Source organism: Neopelma chrysocephalum, unplaced genomic scaffold (assembly GCF_003984885.1).
Source record: "Neopelma chrysocephalum unplaced genomic scaffold, ASM398488v2 Primary Assembly neopelma1_61c, whole genome shotgun sequence".
NCBI lineage: Eukaryota > Metazoa > Chordata > Aves > Passeriformes > Pipridae > Neopelma > Neopelma chrysocephalum.
Window position 1 is genome coordinate 659803 of NW_020897718.1, and position 26029 is coordinate 685831.

At 51.7% G+C, this 26029-nt stretch overlaps 2 protein-coding genes across 7 annotated transcripts in view; one reads left to right on the forward strand and one right to left on the reverse strand.

Moving 5' to 3' along the window:
* The window catches only part of ABCC10 (ATP binding cassette subfamily C member 10), a 23525-nt gene extending 7403 nt beyond the window's left edge, over nt 1–16122 (forward strand). For 3 of the 5 annotated variants that reach the window (XM_027682074.1, XM_027682071.1, XM_027682073.1), the window contains exons 3-22: nt 793–2161; nt 3405–3632; nt 3843–3999; nt 4696–4835; nt 5302–5381; nt 5530–5701; nt 6691–6789; nt 7024–7213; nt 7566–7643; nt 8034–8225; nt 8649–8784; nt 9174–9369; nt 10100–10443; nt 10603–10772; nt 11075–11235; nt 11648–11901; nt 12220–12365; nt 12825–12913; nt 13111–13223; nt 14976–15485. In XM_027682074.1, coding sequence (XP_027537875.1) covers nt 793–2161; nt 3405–3632; nt 3843–3999; nt 4696–4835; nt 5302–5381; nt 5530–5701; nt 6691–6789; nt 7024–7213; nt 7566–7643; nt 8034–8225; nt 8649–8784; nt 9174–9369; nt 10100–10443; nt 10603–10772; nt 11075–11235; nt 11648–11901; nt 12220–12365; nt 12825–12913; nt 13111–13223; nt 14976–15111 — 4450 coding nt within the window. In that variant the 3' untranslated portion in view covers nt 15112–15485. Of the gene's footprint in view, nt 1–792; nt 2162–3404; nt 3633–3842; nt 4000–4695; nt 4836–5301; nt 5382–5529; nt 5702–6690; nt 6790–7023; nt 7214–7565; nt 7644–8033; nt 8226–8648; nt 8785–9173; nt 9370–10099; nt 10444–10602; nt 10773–11074; nt 11236–11647; nt 11902–12219; nt 12366–12824; nt 12914–13110; nt 13224–14975; nt 15486–15518 lie in introns of those variants that run through there. The other 2 variants (XR_003534018.1, XM_027682072.1) reach the window with 2 other exon arrangements.
* Nucleotides 16123–17011: 889 nt separating this feature from the next.
* DLK2 (delta like non-canonical Notch ligand 2) lies at nt 17012–25847 on the reverse strand. Of its 2 annotated transcripts, none has more exons than XM_027682077.1 (6): nt 25825–25847; nt 23312–23413; nt 21679–21742; nt 19683–19813; nt 18935–19079; nt 17012–18400 (listed from the first exon to the last, which is right to left on the reverse strand). In XM_027682077.1, the coding sequence occupies exons 2-6, from the start codon at nt 23382–23384 to the stop codon at nt 17623–17625; spliced, it is 1191 nt and encodes a 396-aa protein (XP_027537878.1). In that variant the 5' UTR covers nt 23385–23413; nt 25825–25847; the 3' UTR covers nt 17012–17622. The 2 variants fall into 2 exon arrangements, with proteins under 2 accessions (XP_027537878.1, XP_027537877.1); XM_027682076.1 differs by lacking the exon at nt 25825–25847 and adding an exon at nt 25539–25584.
* Between the last annotated feature and the right edge of the window lie 182 nt (nt 25848–26029).

Sequence of the window (26029 nt, forward strand, 5' to 3'; positions counted from 1 at the left end):
TGTCAGCATCTATCCTAATTCAGAATATGGTGTACAGAAAGGAATCCAGAAAGAACAGAGGGAATAATAAGCATAAAATCACAGAAAGTAATTAAAAATAATTACAGTGAAGGAGGATTGGGAAAACCGGGAGTATTTCAGGAGAGGATATATATGCAATGTGGCACAGAAGATGTATATAAGGTAATAAGGGGTTCAGAGAAACCAAAAATTGCTTTGCTGTTTATCCTCTTCTGAAATTTGTAAACATGGTAGTGTTCAGTGATATTGAAAGGCCACAAATGATAATGAACCAAGTGATAATGAAATGTTTTGTTGGGCAGCAGGTTATAGACTTTACGTACATAACACTGCTGAAACCAACAGTGATAAAAATAATGTTTTTAGACAAAATATCACACAGGAAAGGAAACCAAAAATCAAAGATGCGACACAGAGAATTTGATCATCCAGAATTTGTATTGAAGAGGTTAAAATACTTTTTTTTTGGTGTTAATTCTCAGGGATTGGAGCCTGGTTTGACCACAAAATATCACAGTTTGCAAAGAAATTTCTCTAGAGAAAGGCTATTCTTTTTGGTAGCATCTGAATCTCTGGTATTCATCAGAGTCTTGGCTATGTTGACCTAATGTAGTTTATTAATGGTTACAGTCAGAAAAAGTTACAAATCCAGGAGGTTAAGTAAGAGTGAATACATAAACAAGGGAAAGAGGAAAGGAAGAAAAGATAGTACTGACTGAGAGGTGGTGGAATTTCAACTGTACTTTTTTTCACTGCTGTTTCTTCCTCAAGGTCTGGCTCTGGTGTGCCTTGCAGGTCAGGCTGGGGATGCAGAATCGCCACCTCCTTTGTACTTGCTGGCCTGTTCCTTGCTGATACCATCCCAGCCACCATTTCCCAGCAGGAGCTGGGCCCTGTGTACCTGGAAGTGCTGGCTAATGGCACTGCTGCCCTGACGTGGCTTGTGCATGGCCTCGCTCTTCTCATGCTCTGCAGGTCCACTTGTGGCTTTACCAGGGGCCCTGTGGCCCTGGCTCTCCTCACTCTCTTACCCCTACCTTCTTTCATCATCACACTGGTGTGGTACTGCCAAAGTGGGACAGCTTGGTCCCCCGCCCATCCTGCTGCCTCCTCCAGGTTCGCCATTCTCTGTCTGCAGCTGGCGTCTCTGCTTGCCTATGTGGTCAGCTGCCTCTTCCCCACCGCTGGCAGGCAAGACTTCCTCTCCATCAATAGCTCCTGGCAACAAGACCAGCTCACCTCAGAGCCAGGAATACCAGTGCTTGATGAGCAGACAGTGGCAGAAGATGGTGAGAGCTGGCTCTCACGCTTCTTTTACGTTTGGATGAACCCTCTTATTAAGCGTGGCTATCAGGGGAAGCTGAACCAGCCACAGGATGTCTATGTGCTTCCTCGCCAGCTCCAGGCTGCCAGGGTCTGTGATCGGTTTTACTTCTGCTGGCAGAAGAAGGCAACTCTGCATCACGTAGAGGAGGAGACAGTGTCTCTTACCAGCCCAATCCTTGCTGGAGGTGATGGGAGTAGCAATGCTCCGGACAGCTTGCGCTGTGCCCAGAAGGCCGTGCAACTCTTCTCAGTCCTTCATGCGGCCTTTGGGCTTCGTTTCTACTCCCTTGGACTTCTCAAGCTGGCTGGCAACCTGCTGGGTTTTTCAGGTCCTCTGCTTCTGAACTTGCTGGTGAACTTCATGGAGTCACGGCAGGAGCCCCTGAGCCATGGGGTGCTCTATGCCCTTGGGCTCTTTGCTGGCTCCTTCCTGAGCGCTCTCTTGCGGAACCAGTTCAGCTATGAGATGAACAAGGTGACACTGATGGTACGGGCTGCCATCATCTCTACCATCTACCGCAAGGCTCTGCGTGTCAGCAGCACCAGCTTCACCCGCTTCACTGTGGGGGAAATTGTCAACTTCATGAGCACAGACACCAGTCGATTGGTCAACTTCTGCCTCAGTTTTCATGAAGTGTGGAGCCTGCCTTTCCAGTTTGCCATTACCCTCTACCTCCTCTACCAGCAGGTGGGGTTAGCCTTTCTAGGAGGCTTGGCCCTGTCACTGCTGCTTGTGCCCATCAACAAGATCTTAGCTAACTACATCATGATGAACAGCAGGGAGATGCTGAAACACAAGGACACACGGGTCAAGGTGAGGGGCTCTCTGATTTTATTGCTGTATTTTTCCCTGTTTATCTCAGAATGTTGGCTTTTTGGCTGCTTGTCGTGATCCAGGGCAAATAAATTGAATCACAGCTGTTGGGGAAAATGCCAAAGGGCACACACACACACACACACACAGAGACACACAGTTCTAAAGTGTTCCAGGGTGACGCAGTTTCACCACCCATAAGATAGTGAACCTCTAATGCTTGTCTTACCCCCTGGGCTAATTCAGGTTCCCTTGCAAGTTTCTTTTCTGTGTGTAGTAGTTAAGGTAGGACTCCCAATTGCTTCCTCTAGAGATGTTTCCATACTGTTGATCCAGTAATGCCATGAATGGTTAAGTGGCTTGCAGTCTGGACAAAGGCAATGATCATAGATGTAATTTTATATCACTCCAAGCTTGGCACTCTTAAGTCATCTTTTCCACTGTTTTTCGCATATTTGCAGTGCCATCTAACATGTCAAGCATTTGATTACCACCTTTTAGCATTGTATCTCTGAGGGGACACTGGTTTCACTCACAATTTCTATCATGCTTTGGAAGCATGAAACGTAAGTCAACTCGATGTCGGAACTGTTGGGAGCTTTAAAAATATTCATTTTCCCAACAGAAGATGATCTAGTTGTATGTGATAATGCTGGACTTTCTCCAAATATTATAAGTATGGTTTTCTGAGTGAAATCTCTCGTTAGTTTTCTTTCATGTTGGCCACCAACACATCACATTGCTCTGAACATGTTGACCTGAGAGCAGAAATGAGAGGACTGCATCCTCCAGGGACACCAGAGTTGCTAGAAGTGAGCCAGCCAGGCTCTGGATACAGACTAGCTGTCAGGGCAGCACCAGGCCTGAGAGTCAGGTGTTGTTTTCTCAAGATAACTGTCAGGTCTACACAGGTAAATGATATCCCAATTGGAGCCATTGATTCCACATATCCCTTCACCTGTGTTGCACATCTTTCAGTTGGAAAGTGGTGTAATATTTTGCCCTTTCCTGAGTCGTACACAGCATGTGTGGCTGAAGAAGCTGGTGGAATGAGGGAGCGCAAAGTTCCCAGTAGCTGCCACTTGAGTTTAAGTCTTTGTTAGCAATAAATGGTTCCTGGTATCTCTAGCCTGACCCTTAGCAGGAGACAACTGCACACCTGGCCACAGTCCAGGTGCCTGGCTGGTATTTGGTGCATAGGCAGGCACTGTTTGCTTGATGTGTTTTTCCTCACTGCCTGCAGCTAATGACAGAGTTCCTATCTGGCATTCGTGTCATCAAGTATTACGCCTGGGAGAAGCACTTTGGCACCAGGATAAATGCCTGCCGGGCTAAAGAGCTGCAGAAGTTACGGGCCATCAGGTACCTGGATGCAGTGTGCGTGTACCTGTGGGCAGCACTGCCTGTTGTTGTCTCCATTGCCATCTTCGTCACCTATGCTCTTATGGGTCACCAGCTCACTGCCACAAAGGTGCGTAATTGGTAGGGAGAGGTCCAAACTTGTATTGTGCAGAGCACAGTCTACAGTGGGGCTGCAGTCCTGAGGCATCTTCTCTGGGAAATAAACCCAACTTGCGACTCCCCACAGCTCGGCAGGCTCTCACTGGTGAAGCTGTAGGGAGGATACAAGATGGAAGGGTGGTACTGGTTCCAGCTCATGGCTGTTTGCTTACCCATGCAGGTGTTCACAGCATTGGCCCTTGTTGGGATGCTCATTCTACCCCTCAACAGCTTCCCATGGGTGTTGTATGGGACCTTGGAAGCCAAAGTTTCCCTGGATCGAATTCAGCGTTTCCTTGAACTCGTGGACCAGGACCTGGAAGCTTATTATGCCCTAGGTAATGGTGAAGGAAGCTGCTAGGCTTGGAACCCTAGACAGTGGACATTCAGAGCAGGGAGGTGAGGTGTGAAGCCCAGGGGACAGTACTGGAGGCCAGCTGGCTCGCACCCTGTGATTCAAGATGTTGTCAGAGGCAGAGCGAATACACTTCATTTCTGTGGAAAACAGGAGACAAGGCTGTAACATTCCACTTTACCAAGCATAAGCCACTGCTTGTCCCCACAGAGCCCTGCCATTAGTGTCCCAGTAGAAGCTGCTCTGTTCTCTGACCAAAGCTCTTCTGGCACTGAAGCCATCAACAAACTTGGCTTAGCTGGGCAGAAAGGCTTGAGTGGCTGCCCCTCTCCTCAGCCATCTCAGCTCTCTTTCCTTCCTTCATTGCCTTTTGCCAGCTCCCTGCCATTCTTCAGCAATAATAAAACCAGGTTTATATCCTTACAGTGTCTCCTTGACAGCTATGTGTGTCTGGTGGGAGCTGGAGACAGGAGGGTTGGAGGAAGGGAGGTGTAAGTTTAAGGGCAAGTCAACAGGCAAGAAGAGTCTCATTCTACGGTTGGGTCAGGGGCATCAGGGCAGTGCCACGTCTGTGGTCTCATGTATTGGGAACAAAGGTGATAGTATTTGTGATGCCAGGTGCCTTTAATTTTCTGGCCTTCTCATAGTTGTGCACTACTGTGCTGCTTTTCACTTGCAGATGGCCCTTCAGATACTGGTACTGCCATGGAGATGCGATGTGCAGCCTTCTCATGGGTGCCAGTTGAGGAGGAAAGCACCAGGCAGTCCTTATCCACAGGCACTCTACAACTGCACATTGAGAACTTGTCAGTGAGAAAGGTGAGCAAGGACACAGGAGGTAACATGGAAGAATGACAGTAAAGAAGCCAAATAATGGAGCAGAGGTGGCATATTTGCATGTTTTCCTCATCTTAGGAGCCGTGCATCAAAATCTCTTAGTCAAGAGGCACAGGACACATATCATATCTCAGAGCTGAAGGGTGCTAGAAGACATCCAGGCATGGCTTACAGACAAGATGAACTAGTTCCCTTTGCTTTCTACTATCACTGCAGAAGAGGACTGGACAGGGAACAGAGCAGGGCTCTAGAGTTAACACTTTTTGCAAATTTGTGTCCTGTCATATCAGGAGTCTGATTTACTCAACAACTGTACCCAGCTCCACTGCTGAACCTGTGTGACAGTCCTAGCAGTCAGCTTCCTTACAAGCTATGTGTGGCTCAGGAAATCTGGACAAGCTACCTTGTATTAGCACATCAGGTAGCTTCTTTTCATTTCCCTTTGCAGGGGATGCTCCTGGGGGTTGTTGGGAAGGTCGGCTCTGGCAAAAGCTCTCTGCTTGCAGCCATCACTGGAGAGCTCACTAAGTAAGTAGCCTAAAGACTTCTCCCTGCCTGGTCCTTCCATGCCACGGCAGGTGGGGACTGTCCGGTGCTGTCCATGTTCGTAGACCATATAGATCTGCCAACAGTTTTCCTTTGTTGCCCTTTCCACCCATTTCTGGTGTGCTTGCAGACAAGGTGGGCGAGTGTATATTTGTGACCTGGAGCAAGGATTTGGTCTGGCCACACAGGAGCCTTGGATACAGTTTACCACTATCCGTGAAAATATCCTTTTTGGGCGGGAATATGATGCCAGGCTGTATGAGGAGGTGGTGGAGGCCTGTGCCCTCTCCGAGGACTTGAATGTGAGTGCCTAAACTGTAAACCTCTCTGGACCTTCTTGCAGCTTTTGCATCCAGCCTGAGCTTCAATGGGAGCAGTTCTCATTCTTTCAGAGTATAGACTGTTTTTCCAATGTCCCTATCACAGTGTTACTCTGATTACCAATGCTAGACCATTCCTGGTGTCCCCATAATTCTTTAAGGTGTTTCTTTTGCTGCTGAGCCAAAAGTTCTTGATCCTTGAAAGCTCTTGATCCAAAAGCTGCCTGAGGAAAGGAGTTATTCTTGCAGAGCTGATGATTTTTGGGTTTTTCAGGCATAACCTATCAGCGGCTTATTTTTTTTTTTTTTGGATCAGAAACTTCCTTGGGATCTGGAAAGGGCTAAGTCTGTGGTACTCCTGTCAGTAATACACATATCCTAAATTAAAGGCTTATGGCTGTATTAGCAAGTAAACCTGACTGTATATATGGTAGGAAGCTAGCCTTCTCCTCCCAGTTTATAAGCCAATGACTGATTTTCTCAAGTGCCAAGCACTGGCAGCTCCTGTTTGCTTTGGCAAGAGCTATGAATACTCAGTAAAGGCAAGATTTTGAGATGTAGTAGAATATCCCTATGCTACCAAATCAAGAGGAAACTGTTTATAGCGACTGAAATGCTGTAGTTTTTACTGCTAAACTGTTTGGAAGGACCCTGGCACAATTTTGATGCAGGCACAGCTCTTGCTGTCCCATAAAATTACCACGTGTGATTATCTCGGACCAGAAGTTGCTCTCAATGGGTAGTACAGATGTGACTACCCTATTCTGGAGCAGAAGAGATTTTGGTTGCATAAATGCTAAGCTTGCCAGTTGTCTGTAGAGTCAGTGTATAGACTGTTCTGTTGTTTAATTTTTGGTAAGGTGTCACCCTTAGGAATTACTGCTAGAGACTGGAGAGGGACCCCTGTGTCCTGGTTTTGGGTCCCTAGCAGTTTCCTGTCCTTTCTAAATGGGTTTTCTTGAATGTTTCAGATTTTACCAGCAGGTGATCAGACAGAGGTGGGTGAACGTGGTGTGACACTCAGTGGGGGACAGAAGGCTCGAGTAGCCCTTGCCAGAGCTGTTTATCAGGTAAATATCAAAGGAGTTATTGTGTAGCAGATCATGCCCAATGCCAAGTCAGATGTAAAGAGCCTGGAAGCACCCAGCTGTACAGGGAGCTCTGGCAGCACGTCTTAAAGCACATCGTGCTAGCCTAAAGGTGCTGGCAGGTTGCCACACAGAGGCACTTGCACTTTTCTTTACAGCCCTGCCTGCTCCAGCAGGGCCAGGAGCTGTATCCTTGTTTTTTTGTCTCCCTCTCAGGAGAAAGAGCTTTACCTCCTTGATGATCCTCTAGCTGCTGTTGATGCAGACGTAGCCAACCATCTTATGCAGAAATGCATTCTTGGAGTTCTCAAACACAAGACCAGGATCCTTTGTACCCACAGGACGGAGTTTCTGGAGAAGGCCGATGCCTTGTTGTTGATAGACAATGGCAGGATAGTTAAGACAGGTACACTGTCTGTCTTCTCAGGCATTCATTTGTGCTGGTATCTAGGAATGGCTGGAGCAAAGGTGGACACAAGGGATTAGGATTAACTAGTGGGGAACCACATGATAAAAGAACTTGAGGACACAGCATGTGGACAAAGACGGAGTAGAAGAGAATGTGCAGATGCACAGATAAAACAGGACAACCCTAGGTGTGGGGAGCTGGTAAGGCAGGAGGCCACAGCAGGTTGAATGGAGCAAGGATGCAATTGCTGCATAATGGAATGTTATGAGAGAATAAAACTGAGTCAGCAGTGGGTAGCTGGCATCTCTTCCTCACAGATGCTGAAGCATTTGCATGTCTGTCTTTGCAGGCACACCAGCTGATATCCTGCCACTTGTTGAAGCCTTCCCCAAGTCCAAGGATATGGACAAGAAGCAGAAGGATAAAGGTCTGCTCCTGGCGAGCTTGAGGGTGGTTGGGGCAGCACAGCTCAGCTGACCTCCCAGACAGAACCTGTACCTGATGGCTGCTGGCCCTAGAGCAGAGCTCCCACCACCTTGCTCTGCTGTGGCAGTGCTGATCTGTGGGTAGTGTGTATACAGAGGGACAGGAGGCCCACATATCATTGGGTATTAGTCCGGAGCAGTATTTGAACCTGTTGTTCCACTTGTAGTCCAGCTTTGGATGAAGAACTGCCAGCATTAGTGCACCTGTCTTGAAAGAGGAGAGAGAAGAGAAGTCTTCCTTATAGCCTAGACTTGCTCTCTTCACAGCAAGGAGCAGCTGCAGGAAGAACTTAACATCACACTGACCTTTGCTTTTGCCTCCATTCCCACAGCCCCCGATGAACAGGGACAAGAAGAGGCCATAGAGACAGAGAAAGAAGAATCAACCCAAAACAATAATCTCATTCACAAGGAGGAAGAGAAGAAAGATGGGGCAGTGGCTTTTCAGGTGTACAAGGCATATTGGCTGGCAGTGGGCACCTGGTTGGCGTTATCGATCCTTTTCTCATTGCTCCTGATGCAAGGTGAGGCAGTGGCCCAGCAGCACATTTCTTTTGACATTCCTGTCCTCTCATCTCATTCCCTGGTTCCATGGAGTCCAAGGGAAGAAAAGAGGCTGGGGGTTTAATCATTCTCCCTGGAGCAGGAAGACTCCTTTTCTCTTCTCCAAATTAAAGTAGTTCAAGGAGCTACTTTAGTAAGGAGGGGGCACATGTTGGAAGAGGATCTGGTGTCTCACTGCTGCAGTTGCATTACCACACCTTTAGCAGTGCTCTGTTGCTGCTGCAGCTCAAGGCTGTTCCCTTGATCCTGCTCTACTACTAACGTGGGAAGACTAGACTGGGCAATCCAAAAATTGTCCAGCAGCTTCTCCTCCAGCTTTTCTGCTTCATATTTGCTGATTTAAAAGTTGAATTCCTTTTTATGTAGTCTGTCTTTCTCTGTAGCATCCAGAAATATCTCAGATTGGTGGCTGTCATACTGGATCTCCAGCATATCCCAGACAGCAAATACCTCTGTGATGATCTGTTCAGCTTCCCTGCCTTCCCCAGAGCTGCTTCTCTTCTCCATTGCTGGGCTTGTGTAAGTGAATCTGGTCTGGAGGTACCAAAGGAAGCTGGAAACACATCTGTTTTGTCCTTAAGTGCATTTCCTGCGAAGATCCTTATTGAGAGCAGGGGTAGATAAGATGAGCACCTCGCTGCAGGGGATATGTGTGGCTGCTTTGACAAAGGGAATCAAAATCTCTGACCTGATGAGGTGCCCAAAGGGCTTCTACCTGGAGCTGATAGAAGACCCCTAGCTGCACAGTAATCGGAGTGTTTGTCCCAACATTCCAAAGGGATATCACAGGAGTATTGAAGTATCCTGATTTCCCTTTGAGTATGCTCCTGGGTTCTCATGCCCTGTCTGTGAGTTTACTTTCAGGGGGACCTTGGCAGATTCATAATCTTCCTCCTCCTTTGTTCTAGCTTCCCCATTCAAGCTCTGGACACTACCCCAGTCCCTTCCAATGGCTCAGTGGATGTGAATTTCTACCTGATAGTTTATGGGAGCGTTGCAGGGGCCAACTCCCTCTTCACCATTCTTCGGGCCTTCCTCTTTGCTTATGGCACTCTCCGTGCTGCCACTGTCATTCACAACCGACTGCTCCAGAGGGCTCTGAAGGTAATGGGCAGAAAGTCTAGGGCAGGCTGAGGCTCCTGCAAGCTGACATTCTTCTCATATCTGGGAGTAAGGGTGTGGGAGGTAGATTAGAGTTTCTTCTGGTATTGGCTGGTAGGCCTATATCAAAAAAGAGCTGCACCACAGCCAGCACAAGGGGCCAATGAGCTGGAGTTCAAAGTGTGGCCTGTTCATTCCATGGAGGGGTGTTTTATGGCTGCCACCTGCATTTGTTCTCTCATTAAATGTAGATATATAGCCAAGATAAGGACCAGTTGAGTCAAAGTAGTTTTTGCAGGATTGTAAACTCAGGTTCAGATGAAATTGGAAGGAGCCATTAAGCAAGATTTAGGACTGATGCTGCATGTGCAAGTTAACTTTATGTTTTGGTTTTCCGTGGGTCCTCAGGGTAGGGTTAGAATTAGAGGCAAGAATTGCCTCACTTGCTGCTGGTGGGCAAGTATGGCATCTGAGTGACTGCTGTCTGGGTAGCTGTCTGACATTTGCTACAAAAGGGCTGCTTCCTTTTACCATGTGAATAGCGTGAGTTGTTTGACTGCTAGTGGATGTGGGCTTTGGAAGCTGAGATTTCTGCTCCAGCTGAGGAAAGGAAGTGGACTGTGGTGGCCATCCCTTTGTGGCCTTACGTGCTCCCCTTGGTGCTGCTCTCCTGCACACTGTTCTGTGGCTGGATCTCACTGCAGCTCTTACTTTCTGGTTCCCTTGTTACCAGGCCACAGTCACCTTCTTTGACACCACACCAACAGGCCGGATCCTGAACCGCTTCTCCTCAGACCTGTCCTGTGTGGATGAGAGCCTGCCATTTGTCCTCAACATCTTCCTGGCCAACATGTATGGGCTCTTGGGCATGTTAGTGATAATCACCTATGGTCTCCCTTGGATTGGTCTGGTCTTACTCCCTCTGGCTGTACTCTACTTCTCCATTCAGCGCTATTACCGACAGACATCCCGGGAGCTCAAGCGCCTTTACAGTGTCACCCTGTCTCCCATTTACACTCACTTCTCAGAGACCCTCTCGGGACTGAGCAGCATCAGAGCCATGCGAGCAACACAGAGGTGAGTGGAAGGTGCAAGTGCCCAAAGAGGCAGAGCTTTGGCTTTATAGGCCAGGGCCTTCCTTATGTGGAGCTGGTTATAGGGTGGCTGGAATGCTCTTGGTCTGGGACAACAGAAATGGAGGTTGAGCAGTGCAAACCTCTGTTTTGTGCCTGACAGGTTTGAGTTGGAGAATCAACTGCGCCTGGAGCAGAACCAGCGCTGCCTCTTTGCCAGCAACGCAGCAATAGAGTGGCTGGACATACGCTTGCAGATGATTGGGGTTGCTGTGGTTACTGCTATTGCAGGAATTGCCATCATCCAGCACCAGAAGCAACTGGGAAATCCAGGTAGACTGCCAGGGATTGATCTGTGTCCACTCCTAAGCTGTGGCTGAGGGGTTCCACTTCTCCTAGCCCAGAGCTGCACATTGTGCTATGCTGGGGTAAGATCCAGAGCTCCTGCTCTCTGTCCCTCTGCAAGTCACCCACAATGTAGTGCTTCAGCTCCTGTCCCTGCTCCTGTCGTCATCCTCAAGTGGGATCTCAGACTCCAGAGTCTTGACTTTTCCTTTGCGTTTTTTGTCCAGCCACCAAGATCCCAGCTCCCTTCCCTGCCAGTAACATTCTTGCTTATGCTTTTGTCCTCACAGGACTTGTGGGCCTGGCACTCTCATATGCCCTGTCTGTCACAAACCTGCTCTCAAACCTCATTTCCAGCTTTACTCAGACAGAGATCATGATGGTGAGTGTGGAGCGGACAGAGGAATACACTACAGACATCCCCATGGAGCCCCAGGATAGATTGGTCCAGGTAAAAGCTCAAATGTGTTCTCAGGGACTGGCCCATCTCCTGGCTCTGTGCCCTGCACTTTTCCCCTGGGAAGATCATAGGGTTCCAGTGAATGGGTGGAGGGCCCTCACCCACAGAAACCACTTTGATCATGCATCTTTTACCAGTACATCCCCTGGGAAGGATGAATCTCTGGCAGGAGTTGGTGAAGGCTGGAATGATGGGAAGAAGTAGGGGAGCAGAACAGGTGCTAGACAGCTGTGAGAGAAACACAGTCCCAGGAGCGGGCTGGAGTTGGAACTGAGCTGTATGTTGGTTCTGCTCAGAGGCCAAGCAGCCATATGAAGGGAGGGAGGGGGCTTGGCCTGTGGGGAGGTGGGGCTGAAGATGACAGTCACTGTCATACCCTTTCTCACCTCGATATCCCTCTTAGGTTGCTGCTGACTGGCCAAGCCAGGGGCTTTTGGAGTTCCAGGAAGTGGTCCTGGCCTACAGAGCGGGCTTGCCTAATGCACTTGATGGTGTGAGCTTCACTGTTTATCCTGGAGAGAAGCTGGGGATTGTGGGTCGCACAGGATCTGGAAAATCCACCCTTTTCTTGGCCCTTTTCCGTATGGTGGAGCTGAAATCAGGCCGAATTCTCCTGGATGGTGTTGACAGCCAGCTGGTGGGGTTGGAGGAGCTGAGGTATGGAGGGCTGAGCAGAGTGAAGGGGAGCTGACGGGGCCTGGAGGCTGAGAGCTGTCAGTGGTTGGATGCCAAAGTGAAGAGTGAGGAGTAAAGGACTAACTGTCAAGGCACCCTCTTGTCTGACTGTGACAGCTTCTTATGAGTTTCTCTGTTGTTTCTGAACAGCTGTGCTAAGGAAACCAGGCTGAATATATGACCCTTGTCTCTGTGCCTCTAAGATTTGTAGCAAGCTAAGACACCTCATGAAAAAAATAGCAGGCCTTTGCTTTTCTGCAGAACCTATCCTGTGAGCCCTCAGCTCTCATTTGCTTGCAGATCTAGGCTGGCCATCATCCCCCAGGATCCATTTTTGTTCAGTGGCTCAATCCGAGAGAACCTGGACCCCCAGGGAAAACGGACGGATGCTGAGCTCCATGAAGTGCTGGAACAGTGTCACCTGCGGGATGCTGTTACTCAGATGGGTGAGTCAGAACCCAGAGAGAAGCAGCTGGTGAGCACTGATGCTGGGAGAGAAGGCCTCAGCTCAGGGAGCTGAGGAAAAGGGGCCAAGTGGATGCCGTAGAGAGTGAGTTAGGTGAGGTCATGCTAGAAACCAGCGTGGGAACAGGTCAGTAGGACTCAGTGGCATTCTCTGAGATTTCGTGGCAAGGGACTAGCAGGTGATGGATTGGGTAGCAGAATCTTGGTGATGAGACCAGTTCTCAGTGGATGTTAGAGGTAAGCCAGGCCTTAGTTCTAGGGGAGCATGGCATCTCTGTGCCAGATGTTGCTTGTCTAAGTGTAAAGGCTACTTCCCAAGGCCTGGGCCTGAGCAGGATTGGGATTTTTTGTGCTACTGGGAAAACCTTGGACTGGGGATGCCGTTTGGGACCCTGTGTGCCCTGTGCAGGTGGAGTGACTGCTGATCTTGACCCCTGCAGGTGGGCTGGACAGCGAGCTGGGAAAGAGTCTATCTGTGGGACAGAGGCAGTTGGTGTGTCTGGCAAGGGCCCTCCTGACACAGGCCAAGGTGAGTGTCTTGCCTCCATCAGAGTGAGGGGGAGGGTGCTGCTGATGGCTGTCTGGGGACAGCAGAGGAGAGCACTGCAGAGTTGGAGGTGTGATGGGAACAGACATCCTGTGCTAACTTCTCAGGCTGTCTCTAGTCAGGGATTGGGGTCTCTGCTGTGGTGCTTGGGACCTCCCTTCACTCTCTGTCCCTGGCAGGTGCTGTGCATCGATGAGGCCACAGCCAGTGTGGATCAGAAGACAGACCAGCTGCTGCAGCAGACCATCCGCCAGCGTTTCGCTGACAAAACTGTTTTGACGATTGCTCACAGGTATGGAGGAAGCAGCACTCTGCGCCTAAATTCGTCCTGCCACTCACAGGTAGAGGTGGCTGCACATGCCATGCCTGGGGCTCGAACTGAGCAGGAAGGTCTCTGTGATAAGGTTTTTCAAATGCAAAAGCTAGGCTTTGCCTGTTGCCTTTTCTGCCGGATGCTGGGAATAACTGGACGTGAAAACGTTGTACCCAGAAATTGGTTTCAGCAAAGAGCAAAATGCTGCATCGTGTCACAGACTGCTCTTCCTGGGCACTGCCTACTGGGATCCGTGGAGTGGATGAATCAGGCCTTGTGGTTCTGCCAAATTAGGGTGAAAAGTAATGGAGAAGTAATCTTACAGAAAGGAGCAGTGTGGAGACCGGCAGGGGTGAGGGAGGGAGCTGGTGACTCCGGCACAGTAGAGGGCACTGCAGGACAGCCGGCGGCAAAGGGCTGCAGCCAGCTCCTGGATAGTTCTGTTTTCTAAAATCCTGAGTTTTGGTCCCAGCCTGCACCCGATTCCAGTAAAATAGACATTGCCCACGCAGGACAGGACAACAGTGATTGCTCCACATCTGAGAGATTTAGTGTAAGAGTAGGGTCAGTGGATGGTTGCAGCTGGAGGGAGGAGGGCAAAACATGAATACTGCAGAGAAGGGGTGGATCAGCACTAGACAGTGTTTTCTGCTCCTGCTCTTGCCAAGTGGAGGAAGAATTTGGAGGAGGATTATGAAATTGTGTGGAGGGTTTTTTCAAAGCAGAGAGGTTACCACAAAAATAAAAATCAAATGAGCAGGTGGCAGGGGCTGGTGTCCTGCTGCACAGAAGTGGGAGTGATGGATGACAGGCAGTGTGGGCTGGGCCTGGCAAGTGAATCGAGTGGGTCTTGTTAAATACATCATGTAGGAGGGAGGCAGGAGGGGTGTGAAGGGAATGTAGTTCCTACACTAGGGATATTATACATAAATAGAATAGAAGCACAAGGGCACTGTGGGCTGAGGTGTGTGTTTGGGTTGGGTGTGGGGAGGCCACCTCTAATGGAGGAGTAATTAGAGAGGAGAACCAGCAGAGGAAGGAGTGGCAGAAGGCAAGGCAGCAAACCTGAGTTGAAGATAGCTCCAGCCCCTCTTCCACTGGGATGAAGAGCAATAGGGGAGAGCAGTAAGGAGAGAGAGGTGATGATGGGGTTGTTTTGTACCCATTGTTCTTCCTTGCCATTCAGCTTTGGGTGAACCATTAATTGGATTGGGGAAATCTAGGATGGGAAATGACTCTGTACTTGTCACTTGCCCCTCCAAGTCACTTCCAGTGCTGCAGCCGGCACTCTCTTGGGATGAATGTGTAACCAGAGTCCTGAACTCCATAATGCTTTCTGCCTGCTCAAATCCTGTGCAGTGTCTTCCTTGTGACTTGCAGCTTTATAGGGCTGTAGTTCCACACTGAACAGTTCATGACTGTGCAAAGGCATTCTTGCTGCCCTGTCTTCCCCACGCAGGGCCAGGGGTTGCTGCCCTGCTAGCAGTCTGGGCAGAACTGGGCACATATGTGTGCAGTGGGTCCTGTGGTTGGCAGTCTGGCAACCACAAATCCACTAATGGTGGTGGCATAAGCAAAGATGCCAGTCTGTTAGGGAATGACAGCTGAGGGAGATTCTCCACAGATCCTAGTGTTGGGCATGACTTGGGCCACCCTTAACAGCAGGGGAAGCAGTATCCAGAGTTTCTCCTCAGATCCACCAACATATGTCCTGGCATTTGTTGTCCACAGGCTGAACACCATCTTGGACTCAGACCGTGTGCTGGTGATGCAAGCTGGGAGAGTGGCAGAGCTGGATTCACCCACCTGCTTAAGCCAGAAAGATGGCTCCTTGTTCCAACACCTCCTGCACAGCAGGCAGCAATGACCTCCCTCCTGGGCTGAGCCCAGGCAGCCCTTCCAGCTCAGTGCCTGACTTTCCTTTCAGCTCAGCCACCAGCCCTGTCCCTGCAGGGACAGGAGTTGCTGAGGTGAGGGAAGGGCTTATTCCTGCCTGCAGATAGTGATTATTTGTCCTGAGAGACAGGAGCGTGGCGCTGTGGCCTTTCATTTAATAGGGAACATGCGACCTGGTGTTTAGAGTCATGCAAGCCTGGCTGGTGGGATACTGCTCCCCTCTAAGATTCCCCTTTGAGATTACAGAGGGATTTTCTACTGACTGAAGAATCAGTAACTCCTAGTTTGAGACTTAGTCTCACATATGCAATGTAAAATAAAGTGGAAACCTCCCTGTGAAGCTCAGTTATTCAGGTCCTTGGCCCTTTTCCTCCCCAGACACATACTTCCTCATGAGATACAGGAGTGGTGCCTGCTCTGCACGAAGACAACCCTACCTGCTCCCTTCTACTTTCAGAAGGCACTGACCTTTCCAAGCCCAGAAGGTTGCACCCAGAAACCTTGCTGCTTTCCTCCAATTTACAGTGGAGAAGGCCTTCCCCTGAAGGCCAGAATGCAATTACATTAAAGGCCTTTAAGGCTAGTTTATTTCAAGACCACTTCTTTAAGGGAAACTCTCTGTCCTTCCTGCCCTGCTCTCAGCTGCACAAACCCACAGTTGTTTTCAGTTTTAGGATCTTGCTCTTCCCATTAGCACCCTTGGACTCAGTCTTAGGTTTTCCCCTTCTTCCCAACACTCTCATGGCAACGTCTAGCCTGTACACACCTTTGCTATGCTGTCCTGAGTTAGGTGCCATTCCTTTCCCTGAGGCTGCAGGAGCCATCTCCACCCCTGCAGCCACAATCTGAGGTTGTATTCTTGAGGGAAGTGATGGAGATACTCATCAAGAACAAGTAGCTCAGCAACCACTTGGATCTGCTGAGAGCAGAAGGTTGGTGTCCAGAGGCCTTTTGCAACTGAAATTATTTTATGATTGTCTGATACACTGTTTCTGGGCTTGTACTTGTTTTATTTGATAAAGGTACATCATCCATCCATGTATTAAAAAAATAATCTTTCTGATGAAGCTCCAGTCCCCTCTCCCAAGTCTCCCTCCTGCCTGAGTGCTCACTTCTCAGCTGTCTTCACACCATGTTGAACCCAGCTCTGCAACCCTACAAGCCAGTAGTAGGGTTTGGGTTGTGGGGGGTTTTTGCCCCACTGTTTAGCCCATGAGGCAACACAGAAGCCCCTGGCCCTGGCAGAGACACTGATTGCTGAACACCAGACCAGCACAGGCAGGAACAGACCTAGTACAAAGGCGAAGTGACCTGACCAGTCTACTGCCTCTTAGCAATGCTAAGACTAAACTCCGTGCTTTAGCAATGGTGGTGAAGGCAGTATTGTGGCTGCTTCCTATGGTCACCCCAGGCTCGGTAGCCTGTCCTCACATCCACTGAGGAGCTTAGCCTTTTTTGTATCAAGAAATGCTACAATGGCTGATTTAAGGTTGGTGCCAGCTGCCTGCCTCAGAGTGAACAGGAGAAGAAAGGAGGACCTGGATCTTGTATTGCTCCTGAACCAGCTCCAGCCCAGCTCCAGCCTTGTCCATCTCCAGTTTCACCTATGAGGACATATGAGAAGGACCAGCTCCGGCCCAGAGGACCCCAAAGGGGAGCAAATAGTGAGGCAGAAGTGGAGACTGCAGAGGTGAAGGAGCTTGGTCATCTGTGGCCAGACCAGAAAGGACGGCTTGGTAAGTCAGTCAAAAAGACCCCTGGATCGTCAGGAAGAAAGTACAAAACATGTTTGTAACCCCAAGTCTGACAGCAAGAGGAGGGGACAGCAAGAGGGCAGAAGAAGGGCATGAGGAGACTTTGGATGGTCTTCAGAGTCTCTTTGAACTGGCTCAGAACCACAAGACCAGGGAGCAAGGGTGTCTTCTTGCTCCCTAGGGACATGGCATCTGAAATGACAGCCTCAAGAAACAGCCAGGAACTACTCCATCCAGTACCGGGGGAGGGAGGCAACCATCCCAAAGGCCCCAGAAGAAATATCCCAACACCATCAGAAATGAGGACAAACCCCTACTAGTAGTCACAGAGAGGAGTTACAAGGGGCCTGGCAGTATTTCAGCTTGCAGGAGGGCTGTGCCTTCCTCAGCACTACCTGTCCTGTTTCTGAGGGCTCCTGTCAGATGATACTGGTGCTGCGTGACATGGGCTGCCTTGAGCAGCACACCACTGCTCCCCTGCAGGGCTGGCCCAACACAGCCCATTCAGGTGCCCGTGGGTGCCAGCTGAGCCAGCCTGGCAGGAGACAGGTCAGACCCAAGCAGGGCCATCACACCAGTGCTCAACACCCAGGGTTTTGTTGATGTGTTCGCTGCCCTGGAAGCCCTTCCCTGCTGCCCGGTTGGTGACAGTGTGGCTCCCCAGGATGCAGTTTAAGGGGTTTGCCAGCATGATGACCTGCCAGAGCCTGGTTCGGAGTCCTCGCAGCTCACAGCTCTGTCGTCTTCCTTGGCTCAATCAAGATGGTGTTGAGCATGCCCACCTGACACTCCTGGTCTTGGAGCTTCCTTGCAGCCTGAGAAGGGCTTTGGCACCAGTTCGACCTCTGACGGCCCCTCTGCCAGTTCCTCAGCATTAGCAGGACAGTGATGAGGACCAGCACTGCTGTCAACACCCCAAACACCAGCACTGTCACCAGCTGGGCTTCGCTCAGCCCAGAGTCCCTTTGGGTCACCACCTCCTTCACAGAGATTTTCAACAACCCTCCCCCCAGCTCTTTCTCACTGTGGTTGGCCATGCGCCGCCCCGTGACCGCGGTCCTGACAGGCTCTGGCTGCGTCACGCCTGGCATCTCACTGGTGGTGCTTTCCACAGCCCCGCCATTCTCATGGTTTGCAGGGTGGTAGGGTGGAGACCAGGAGGGCTCAGGGACGGAGATCTCACAGGTTTTGCCGGTGAAACGGTCAGGACACAAGCAGTCATAGTCATTGATGCGGTCATAGCACTTTGCTCCATTTTTGCACGGCTGGCTGGCACAGTCATTGATGTTGATTGTGCAGAAACGCCCTTCAAAGCCCACCTGGCATTGGCAGGAGAAGCGGTTGATGCCATCATGGCAGGTGGCACCGTTGGCACAGGGGCGCATCAGGCAGTCGTCCACATCATGCTCACAGAGAGCCCCCACAAAGCCAGCAAGACACCGGCAGGTGAAGTTGCTGGCAAAGCCGTTGTCGTCTTGACATTGCCCACCATTCTTGCACGGAGACCTGTGTGGAGAGAGCAAGGATGGGTCATGGCCCTGGAGAGCAAGCAACTTCCCTCACCCCAGGGAGGTAAACACACAGAGCTGCTTGCATGGCCAGTATGTCCAGCACCAGCTCTCTCCATGGGGGCAGCTATCTCAAGGAGAAGACTGGGGGGGAAATTCTGTCTCCTTGAGTGAGAGGCTGTGGAACCTCCTCAAAGGCTGTGACCTTGCATGGGTCCACCACCCACCAGGGAAGGTCTTCAGCCAAATGATCTGATGAGGAAACATGCCCTCCTGATGGTCCCCAAAGGCATGACAGGTGTCAGCTCATCACACCTACAGCAGTGAGGGACAGGAATCTGCTCAGATTGCAACAAAGACCTTGCCCCAGGAGGACGATGCAGTGCGCACTGCTAAACCAAAGCCAAAGATGATTTTGGCTTAACTCCACTAGTGCATGGAAATCCACAGATAATGAGCCAAGCTGGGCCTCCACTTGGCAGCGTGTGACCTGAAGTCAATGCTGGCTGTAGTTAACACTGCAGTGTCTCACCCTGCCTTCTCACAAGGCCCTGTCTTCATCTCACAATCCTTTCCATGGAAACCTTCTGGACACAAGCAGGAATATTCCCCATCTCGATCATAGATGCACTGAGCCCCGTTCTGGCACGGGGACTGGTGTTCGCAGATGTGTATGTCTGAGGAGAAAGAAAATGTGAATTTGGCAGAAAAGAAGGTTGATGTGGCCAATTTAGTGCAAACACAACCCGTCAAACCCAGTGGGGATGGAGAAATGACAGGAGCTTCTCCCTCCTCCCCACCAATGGGCACCTGCAGCAACAGAAGTGCAGTGCCTTTGTGGTTGTGGAAGATGCTTTGCATGCCATCTCTCTGGCCAGTGGAGACCCCATGCTACAAAGGAGTCTCTGAGGCCAGAGAAGGGGAGTCCACCAGCTACCTGCTGAAGGCAGGAAGCCCTGGGGGAGGCAGAGGATGCTGCTCCAAGTCCTGACACACCATAAGAAACACAATGAGTTCACCTGCTCCATCTCCTGAGGCTGGCCAGTGTCATGCTAGCTCTTGCCATGCAGCCAGGGAGCAGGTGCCTGCAGCCTTCCCTCTTTTGAAAGGGAATGGTTCCACCTATGGCAGCCAGGCAACATCCTATCTCCCAGGCAGCCCAAGAGGCATCACCAGGTGGCTTCTGACTGTGTTGGCTGTGCTGGCTCACATATCCATGGAGGGTGTGCTGGGCTTCTGCCCTCAGCACCGGAGGCTGGGATGTCCAGCCCATGACTCACCTTTGTCACAGAACTTGCCGGCCCAGCCAGTGTGACAGATGCACTGCCAAGGCTGGTGGCACGTCCCGTGGAGACACCCCGGCATACGCACGCACTCCTCACAGTACTCGCCCTCCCAGCCTGGATCACACCTGTGGGAGGACAGCACATAGCAGCACAATAAGACCCAATCAGGGGCTGTGGAAAAGCTGGCTGTATGTCATGAAGGGTTACTGCAGATACAGCAGCACTCAGAAACTCTCCCAAAGCCCCCCATGGACCTGCTGGCTCTCTCCTCTAGGAGAGGTCAGCACTGGCACCTCATCTGTCCAAGGAAGCAAATAGATAGAGCAGAGGCAGACTCACCCTCTGCAGCCAGGGAGGGTGGGGGGCCAGAAACAGAGCTCAGCAGCTTCACTTTTAGTGCCCACGTCCCTCTGTTTTCCTTCAGCCAGCCGCTCTGTATACACCACTGCATCAACTCGGCAATTCCTGCACTTCCCTCGTTGCACACCCAGTCTGACAGGCAGAGAAAAACCCATCCCTAACCCTAAACTCCCTGAGGGAAAGCAACAAGTGGCCCCTGAGGTCCACGTGTTTCACTGCACCCCTTTGAATTATAATGTGTGTCATTTTTTGTCCAAAGTGCACGGTAATCCAGCTCTGAAACCTTGCTTGCCGTAGCTGGTGAACAGAATAGACTTATTAGCCAGCTCACAAGGGCAGTACAGTGGTAAAACCTGCAGCACACAATGAGCCTTCTGGTCCCAGAAGAGTAGGGCAGTGGCAGTGGCTAAGTAAAGCCAAGCTTTACTTAGCTTGAGTGGCAGGCATCCCTCAGACCTGCCAGCTCTAAGGGGGAAAGCAAGTGATAACAAGATTAAAGCTGAGTGGAGGTGGCACCAAGCCACAACAAAAGCTATACTCAAACCAGCATGAAATTAAACCTAACAAAAACAACAGAGTTTCTAGAGTAAGGAAGGTGGTTCATTTTCATGGCTGTGGCTCATTTCAGTGCAATGTGTGATGACTGCAGCTTTGTTGGGCTGGCCCAAGGCTGCACTTTCCACCTGGGCTGCCTATTGTCATTGCATGTTGTTCCAAATAGATGGGGAATGAGGAAAACAGTTAAAAAATAAATATATATTTTAATTAGAGTATTTTTTTATAGGAATGGAGGTGACACCATGTGCCTGATAGAGTCTGGGGAAATGCATTCATACCTGGACAGTCCTGAGTTTACAGAAGGCTGTGGACACCCCTATCCCCCAGTACCTGCAAGGGAGCAGGTATCATCAACTCTTCCCCTTCTCTAAAAGGCAGATGGCCAACCTAAAAATTACCAGGGAGGGGGCAAGGTAAACAGTCAAGTCTCCCTGAGCCTTGATCCCATGGAATCTGGGCACCAGCTCAAGCTGACATGCCAGGGATCACAAATGCACTTCTGCTGCAGTAGCCCCCAGCTTGCTGGTAAGCCTGTCATGAAAACATCCAGAGATCCTCACCATGGCCCAGCCTGCTGAGAGGGGACCCCTGATGCCCTCAGTTATGTGCATGCTGGCAGCTCTTCTCTTCCATGACCCCAGGGAGAGCATCTCTACCTCAGCCAGTGAGGAGGCCATGCAAGCTGGCCAACTTCCATGCCTGCCCTGCTGCCTGATGGCTTTCCCCATTACATGTGAGCCTGAAGGCTGCCTCCAATCCCCCAGGCACAGCCGGGCTGTCCTAGGCTCCCATCTAGACAAAAAGGGCTCAGAAGAACAACACTGGTCAGCATGTGGAGGTGGTGACTCTGGGAGCACTGGAGCAAAGGCTGGAGGGCACCAGGAAGAGGCTGAGGGATCAAAATCTCCCACTCCAGAGGGTGTCAGATAAGAAGAGTGCAGAGTCATCGATTCCAGGTGTGGGTGAGTGGAGGAGGAGGCGCTTCAGCTCAGGGCAGGCACAAGAGACACAGCAACAGGGGAGGGAGAGCAGTTACAGTCAGGAGCAGCAGAGAGCCAAAGACAAGCCATACCTGCACTTCCCATCCTGGTCACAGCAGCCATGGGCGAGATTACAGCGCTCACTGCAGTCATCACCTACAAAGCAGGTAACATGGAGCTGGGTTAAGCAGAGACTATAGATAACTCCAGATTTGCCCGTGGCCCTGCTGGCCCACAGCTTCTTTTTTCTTCCTAAGCGCTCAGCCTACCCTTCCCCAGAGCTGCGAGGTGGGAGACCTTCCTTTCAATCACTGGATGCCACACAGGAGATGAGGATTTCACATTAACCCAAGCAGTGATAACACTACCTTTATTGCTTTCAAAACTATTCATTCTCTGGTCATCTTCCCCACACTCCCTCTGCTGCTTCCCTTAGATTTTGAGCCCTTCTGGGCAAGAGCTGGGGTTGCCAGTGCATTAAGGCAACCTGTGTAATAGGGACTCACCCACCTGGGACCTTGGTCCCAGTGTCTTGAAGCAAATATGGTGGGAAAGCTCAGGGCCAGGTACTGCAAGGGGCACAAAGGGACTGAGGATGGAAATGGAAAGAACGGTTCCTCTTTATCTCGCAGGATGTTGCCATCCACAGGGGCAGCTACTGACACAAAACAGTCTGGCTGGGGCTCCTGCCCTCCCCCAGGACCCAGCTGCCAGCACTCTCCTTCCAGCATAGGGAGGCAGGACTGGGCATCACATGGGGCCAGGTATCCAGTTCTGTTTATTTATTTAAAGGCCTCAGAGGCTGTAACTGAGCCATGGCCTCGCCGTGCCATTTCTTGTCCTCTGCTTGGTGCTGGCCTGCTTTCTCCAGCCAGGTGTCCCCTTTCATCTCCACTTTCCCCTCTCCCCCATCACTTGCTTGCATTTTGGCTCCACGGGGGAGCTGGTTCGCTTTAGCTCCATAAGCAGTAGAACTAGAGCAAATATCAGGAAGCAGGAAGTTTCTCCAGAAGCCCAGTGCAATCCCAGACCAGGTCCAAGAGATGAATACTCTTACCTGACTGAGGTCCTCCATCCTGGACTGAGACAGGTTAAAGCCCCCACGCCAAGAGCAGTGCTCAGGCTTTCCCCAAGCAGCATTTTGTGCTGCCTAAGAAAGCAAGCGGGAGAAGAAATCCTCCATGCATGTGATTTTGCTACAGTGAGGCAGCAGGTCCCACTGCTCAGGACAAGAGCCTCGCAAAACGAGCCACTGTGGAGCTGGAGCAGCATCCTGGGACTGCTCAGCCCCAAGCCTGGGTATCATCACCTTTCGTATTTGTAATCATCTCTCCTGGCAGGGGGGACAGTAAACTAATCTTTGGGAAGGGATTTTGTCTCACTGGATCCAGGATTAGCTGTTCAGTTTTGGGACCTTCTTTCCCCTCGCCCCGCCTCTCCAAACAGGCTCATCAGTTCAGGAACCCATTCACACTGAGACAGAGCAGCAGGACCTCTCACTGCTAGTCTGCTCAGGAACTGCCACCCCTGTGGGCACCAGAGCAAGGGTCTCTAAAGTTGCCACCAGTCACCCCCCAGGTGATCGATGACTGAGTAGCATTTTCCGCTCTTCCAGGTCAAGCCAGTTCTATTTTGCATGGAAAACTGAGGAGACTCCAGCAATGCTAAGGACAGGTTTGGAAAGATGCATATAAAAGAGAACAATGCACGTCTACAGAGACTCACCTTGCACAAGCTGGTGATGAGCCAAGAGGATCCAAATCAAGGACATGAGCTGGAGACAGAAGCTCCTGAGCATGGTCAGTGTGGCCCCACCGAGATGAACACCTACAGAGAGAAAAAGAGCTAGCTCAGCAAAACCCCTTGGCTCACACCATGGCTTCACTTCACACATCCCTTCCTGTCTGCTACCTGGGAGTTTTGAGTTGAAACATCCAGTTTTGTACAGACTTGTCACCACACTCCTCTCTGTCCTTCTAGACTCCTTCCTCTAAGGCAGTGTTGGAGCACTAAGAATCAAAAAGCCTTTAAAAATGTATGTACAGGAGAACTGAGTGTGCACATTCAATCTTGAGTATGTAGTAGCTCAAGTTGTTACACCACATCTTGGAGCACCTGCCCCTGCTAGCTGCTGTCCAGAGAGCAGAAACCTCCAGAAATATCAGCCCAGCTGTGGAGACCTTCATCTTCCCTCCTTAGATCTGGGAGGCTCCAGCTTCACGTTAAATGAGGTCCCTCCTATGCATTTTTGAATGAATAGATGGGCTGAGTCTTTTTTACAGCACCTAGGCTGCTTTTTGAACCCTGCAGGAGAGCAGGCAGTCGAGTAAGATCTAGCAGATGAGCAGGCAGCCCTCCTCTATTGTCCAAGCAAGAGAGTGAAGTGACAGGCACTAGAGCTGGGCTGCAGCCCCAGGGAGGAAAGGCAAACACACACCTCTCACTAGGTGCAGTCCTTTTCCTCAGCTGTCCTGCAGAGAGCCCCGTCAGCCCAAGGTTCCTGCACCCATCTATTTTCCGACTGCCTCCTGCCCTCTCGAAGTAACATTAAATACTTTCCAAAAATGCTTCATTCCCTCCCAGCCTTCTGGGGTTGTTAAGGGCAGGAAATTCGAGGGTGATATCATAAATATATTACTGTAATGAGATGGGAGGGGTTAAACAGTTCTGCTAGGAGAATGGTGAAGGTATGAAGCAGACTCTATCCAGCTGCGTGGGTGTGATGAACGGGGGCCATTCCACTTTCAGCTTGGCTCTTTAGGTCGGAAGGTTGTCCTGGGTCCATAGTTGCATGAAAGACTTCTCAGACGGGGACAGAAGTCCTCCCACCCACCTATACATACACATGCATTGTAGGAAGTGGTTTTGGGGTCCCTGCTAAGAGCTTCACCTGTCTAAACCATAGCTCTCAAAAGCAAGGATGTTGCTCTAAGCATCTCTCCAGCAAACAAACCATCACCCATGAAAGGTGCAGCGTTTTCAGAGGGGCTACAGAATGTTATTGTCACTGCCCCAGCCAAATCCCAGCACAGATCGCTGTGGAACCCACAGTTCCCTTGTCACCATGCTTGCAGGACCCTCCTTTGCCTCCTGCCCCTAAGCACTGGGCAGTGGCAAACAGCTGCTGCATTTTAGGGGAGGGTGAAGCAATTCCTATGAAACTTATAAAATAATTTAGGGTTGAAACCAGTATCATGTTCCTTCAGGACTGTGAGGAGCATAACCTCCAACCACATGTCATTGCAAAGGCAGTTTCCCCCATGGCTCCCCACTCGAGGCACAGCCTCTCAGATATCCTGACATAGCCACCCCATCTCCCCCTCGGAGCTGCCCCGGACCCCCCCCCCCCGGGGGGCAGCTGGTGCCCAAGAGAGGTGTGAGCAGCTCCCACCGGGCAGGCCTGGCTTTGGGTCGCAGGGACACGGACAAGGGAGCTCCCCCTGTCCCACTTCTCCGCCTGCGCCTGGCCGAGTTGGGGGCTACCAGCACTCCAGGGGCTGCGAGGACGCCTCCGGGGTCTATTAATCTCCCCCTCGGGGGTATTAGGGACCTCTGTACGGTTGGGGGCTACCAGGGACAGCCCCAGGACGGGGGCTATCAGACCTTGTCTCTAGTCTGAGGGCTGTCGGGACCACTCCAGACTGGGTGTCCGGGGGCAGGGGTGGGAACCCGGAGGATGCCGCGCCGCTGCGGCTCGCCGCTCCTGCCCCCCCTTCCCCCTTCCCCCTCATCCCGCGGCTTTGGGACGATTCCAAGCCCCGGTGCCCCCTTCAGGGGCACGGCCGCGGGGGTGCCCTTCCCTCCACCCCACCCCACGGCCGTCCCCGGAGGGGAGGCTACACGGAGCCCCGCCGGTCCCCCTGCGGCCGGGGCGGCGGCGGAGAAAGGGGGGCCGGCTCGGGGGGCTGCGGGTCCCTGCAGCGCCGACCCCCGCCGGTCCCCCTGCTCTCACCTCGGCGACGCGGCGGGTCGTGGGGCTATCGCGGGGCGCGGCGGCGGGGGGCGGCCATGCCCGGTGCGGCGGCGGCGGGGCTGGGGAGCGCGGGGCTGCGGAGGGAGCTGCCGCCGCGTGTGCCGCGCCGCTCCGCCCGCCGCCGCCGCCGCCGCCGCCGAGCAGCCCCGGCCGCTTGCCAGCGGCTGCGTGTGCTTGCACATCCCCGCTCCCTCCCCGGGACATCCCGCCTCCCGCCGCCCCAAACCGCAGGCAGCCCCCGACCCGGCCCGCCCTGCCCGCTCACCCCTGCCCTGCTCCCGCCGCCGGGGGCGAGGGGGGGTCGCAGCACGACCCGCCCGCCCTCCACCACCCGGCGGGCTGCGCCTGTGAGGGCTCACCGGTACCGTCCCCCAGGAAGGACCCGCAGAGGATGGAGGGGTGTCCCGAGCTGCCGCCCCCCCGCCCCCCCGGGACGCAGGCTTGCTGGGGAGACCCCTGCCCTGGGCTTG